Raw genomic sequence first — 4,077 nt, 5'->3', positions numbered from 1 at the left:
CGTTCCTCTCTGTTGTTGTTGCCCAGCAGGGGGCGTCCTGATGCCCCCCCAGGCCTACGGTCCCCTGTGGGGTCTGACCCCCCCCCACCCCAACCAGCCCTTCTTCCTGGGGCCGGGGACCTTCCCCGGGGCCGCCCGAGGCCCTGCCCCTGCCCGGGGCCCCGCCCCCTCCCTGCCCATTGGATCACACAATCAATTTGTCCCTCTACAGGTAACCATGACAACCACCGAGTGATCAAAAACCTGAGACATCAAACACACACTGAGACACCAAACACACACTGAGACATCAAACACACACTGAGACACCAAACACACACTGAGATTTCTTTTTAACCAGTTGACTAACTGGTCTCCTCCTCTTCCTAAGGTGACAAAGAAGAGGGTGTCCTCAAACAGGAAGGGCCAGGATGGCAGAGAGTTCTACAGGAAGCAGAACCTGCCAACCGGCCAATCACAGGCCACTAGCCAACACGCCGGCCAATCACAAGGCCAGGGTAAAGTGGATCCACCCCCTGGCAATAGAAGCCCCGCCCCCTCCGGCCAGCCTGAAGGCATGGCCGTGACAACCACCCCCTACACGCCCCCCCGCCAAGCCCCACCCCACACACCTGGCTCCGCCTCCAAGAGGAGAAACAGGAAGCTGGCGGTCAACTTCCTGCCAGCTAAAGTCTCTGAGTGACGCGTGTGTGAGTGGAGGGAGATGAATTGACTCCTCCTTTTCCTGATCAGCTGTTACTCATCTCATTACTCGACCGCCAGCGACGCCCACTGACAGGACGCTAACATTAGGAAGGCATTGTTTTACTAATTCTGAAACATTTAATCCACATTCAGAGAGACACATGTGACTTACTGCCAGACATTATTCATAATCAGCCTTGGATCTCATCTTGTTTTAAGCCAATTAAACGTCTTGATAAAACAAAAAATACTTTTTAAATCCATTTGTTCAATGTTTTAACTGTTGAGCAGCAAGGTTACCACTTAAGTCCTGGTTATCTGGTTGTATTACCTTAACTGAGCGCAATGTTGGGTTGTTAACGTAACTACACTTGCATTGTTGTGTTTCCGTAACTAAACTCTGTAGCGTTGTGTTGTATTACCGCTACACTGCAAAATGTTGTTGTACAATAACTACACTCCATAACGTTGGGTTGTGTTACCGTAACTACACTCTGTGATGTTGTGTTACTGCTACACTCCCTAGCATTGGGTTGTGTCAACCTAGCGTTGGGTTGTGTCACCCTAGCGTTGTGTTGCACACCTCAGTTCTAGATGAATTCATGACTATCTCGAAGGTGGTTGATTTTAATTTTTGATCATGATTTTGTTTTAATTCTTTAAGTCTGGATATTTTAAAGGCAGCGTGTTTCTTTGTAGGAAAGCTGTTTAACTGTTTGTACACTGATTGTTTGAAGGCTGTTTCCAGCTGCATGTTGTCTTACTGCCAAGGAATGTGCAGCAAATAAAGTTTCTTTCCTATCGCACAACACAGTGCTTCAATTCTGGTGAGCAGCCCATCGCTGGACGACCGTTTACACTGGGAAACTAGACATGTTGACTCGTCACACTAGACATGTTGACATGTTCACACTCGACATGTCACTAGACATGTTGACATGTTGACACTAGACATGTGGACACTAGACATGTGGACACTAGACAGGTTGACATGCTGACACTAGACAGGTTGACGCTAGGCATGTTGACACTCGTCATGCTGACACTAGTCATGTTGACATGAGACATTTTGACAGGTTGACGCTAGACAGGTTGACATGTGCAAATGCATAACTAGACATGATTCTGAAGTAAATGCATGTGGTTGCGTTAGCCCACTGTGTTATTTTCCTTGAGCATGCTAACTAGCTACTGGTAGCTAACGAGCTAGCCTTCTGTTTGAAGTCCTGGGCCGCTGGGAGTGGATCAGGGATTTAATTAATGTTGGATCATTTGCAGATATTGGGCGAACACGGGCATTTTCCACTGAATCAGAAATCTGCAATATCTTAATGTCGGGGGTACAACCAACCTCTGTGTTATTTTGAGTTCATTTTTTGATGTGTTCCAAACTTTGACCGTCCAGAAGAACGTCCCCAGACGGCCTCCTGGCCGTCGATTGGTTTGTCTTAAAGCACAGTTCACACATTTCTGCAAATTTGGGGCAGGGTTCAGTTGACCCAAGTTTTCGATTTTGCAAGCCTCCCAAATGTCCAGCGATGATCCAGGCATTGAGGTCTGCGCCTGTTGGGGTCACCCTGGGAAATGGACAATGAAGTGGTGAGTCCAATGACCATCAGGCTGGACCTCACGGGTCAATGAGGAGGAGGGTTCTGACCAGGGGGTAACTCAAGGGTCAGGTGATCAAGGTTGGTTTTGAAAGAAAAAGGAAAACAGGATCCCATCTCAAGTGAAACTAAGTGGTTGTCATTGGGACAACCACTCCACTGCAGACGCAGACCCCCCCCTCCACTGCAGACGCAGACCACCGCCTGAGGAAGGCCCTCCCCCCTGCAGACAGAGACCTCCTGAGGAAGGTTCCTGATTGACAGACACAGAAGTCTCTCAGCAGCAGCCATGATGGAGCTGGTTTGACTCTCATGCTGAGGAGAGGAGCCTCAGTGCCTCCTTCAGTGTAGGGTACACTGGAGCGTCCTTCACCAGAGGGAAGGAGATGCTGCCGTCCCACAACCCCTTACTGCAGGAGCATTTGAACAAACTCACCAAATTAAACCATTACCATGACAATGTCTCAAAGTGACGTAGCCTAGTGTAGGTGGAGTCTCATAGTGACATAACCTAGGTGCAGTCTCCTGGTGACGTAGCCTACTGAATGTGGTCTCATGGTGACGTAGCCTAGTGTAGGGGCAGTCTCCTATTGAGTCACTAGGAGACTGCACCTACACTGGGCTACGTCACTAGTAGTGACGTAGCCCAGTGTAGGTGCGGCCTCATAGTGACGTAGCCTAGTGTAGGTGCAGTCTCAGTGACGTAGCCTAGTGTAGGTGGTCTCATAGTGACGTAGCCCAGTGTAGGTGGTCCCATAGTGACGTAGCCTAGTGTAGGTGCAGTCTCATAGTGACGTTGCCTAGGTGGTCTCATGGTGACGTAGACTAGTGTAGGTGTGGTCTCATAGTGACGTAGCCTAGTGTAGGTGGTCTCATAGTGACGTAGCCTAATGTAAGTCATCTCATAGTGACGTAGCCCAGTCTAGGGGCAGTCTCATAGTGACGTAGCCTAGTGTAGGTGGTCTCATAGTGACGTAGCCTAATGTAAGTCATCTCATAGTGACGTAGCCCAGTCTAGGGGCAGTCTCATAGTGACGTAGCCCAGTCTAGGGGCAGTCTCATAGTGACGTAGCCCAGTCTAGGGGCAGTCTCATAGTGCCGTAGCCTAGTGTAGGTGTGGTCTCATGATGACGTAGCCTAGTGTAGGGTCAGTCTTATAGTGACGTAGCATAGTGTAGGTGTAGTTTCATGGACACATGTTAACACTTCACACATTTGTTTAAAGTGTTCGACACTAACCAGTTTACATTTACATTCAGGGCATTGTGCATTAGTCTTTAGAAAGATGTTCCTTGAACCAAGTGCCAAGCACTAACAATCACTAGGTTAACCCATTCCCTGTATACAACAGAGATAGCTAGGATAAGACGCTACACAATGCTTAGTACTATTAAGTGCCAGAATGTGCAATACACAATAAGTGTGTGTGTGTGTGGGGGGGGGGGGGGGCTATGCAGAGTCCAGGTGAACTCTGAACAAGTGAGTCTTGAGGTTTATCTCAAAGCTCAGCACTTTGTACTCCGATGCAGGACCCGACACAAGAACACACAACTTAACACATCACACAACTCAACACATCCACATCACACAGCAGTAAACAATACAACACAATGTGTGAGAGTGTTACTGGTCTGCTGACTCAGAGCACTTCCCATGATGCATCCTGGGAAAGGAAAGGGTGGTGTCTCAGAGTGAGTGGGAGGAAGGGGGAGGAGACAGGGATCAGAGGGGGAGGAAGGCATGAAGACAATAGCTCAGGAGTCCCAGAGTGCTTGTCCGCTCAGCA

The 4,077-nt window shown here is 49.0% G+C and overlaps 1 protein-coding gene across 1 annotated transcript; it reads left to right on the top strand.

Moving 5' to 3' along the window:
- Positions 1 to 27: 27 nt before the first annotated feature.
- Positions 28 to 1,487, top strand: LOC307086328 (5'-3' exoribonuclease 1-like). Its single transcript, XM_079751494.1, has 2 exons — positions 28 to 211; positions 371 to 1,487. The coding sequence occupies exons 1-2, from the start codon at positions 41 to 43 to the stop codon at positions 680 to 682; spliced, it is 483 nt and encodes a 160-aa protein (XP_079607620.1). The 5' UTR covers positions 28 to 40; the 3' UTR covers positions 683 to 1,487.
- The last annotated feature ends 2,590 nt before the right edge of the window (positions 1,488 to 4,077 follow it).

The sequence above is a fragment of the Pollachius pollachius genome, assembly GCF_949987615.1.
Source record: "Pollachius pollachius genome assembly, chromosome: 14".
Classification (NCBI taxonomy): Eukaryota; Metazoa; Chordata; class Actinopteri; order Gadiformes; family Gadidae; genus Pollachius; species Pollachius pollachius.
The sequence above is the reverse complement of the archived record's forward strand: the minus strand, read 5'-3'. Positions and strand labels throughout refer to the sequence as shown.

Coding starts and splice junctions, on each gene's coding strand:
- LOC307086328 (XM_079751494.1), top strand. CDS start 41: ATGCCCCCCCAGGCCTACGGTCCCCTGTGGGGTCTGACCCCCCCCCAC. Junction 212..370: donor ATCAATTTGTCCCTCTACAG/GTAACCATGACA, acceptor CCTCTTCCTAAG/GTGACAAAGAAGAGGGTGTC.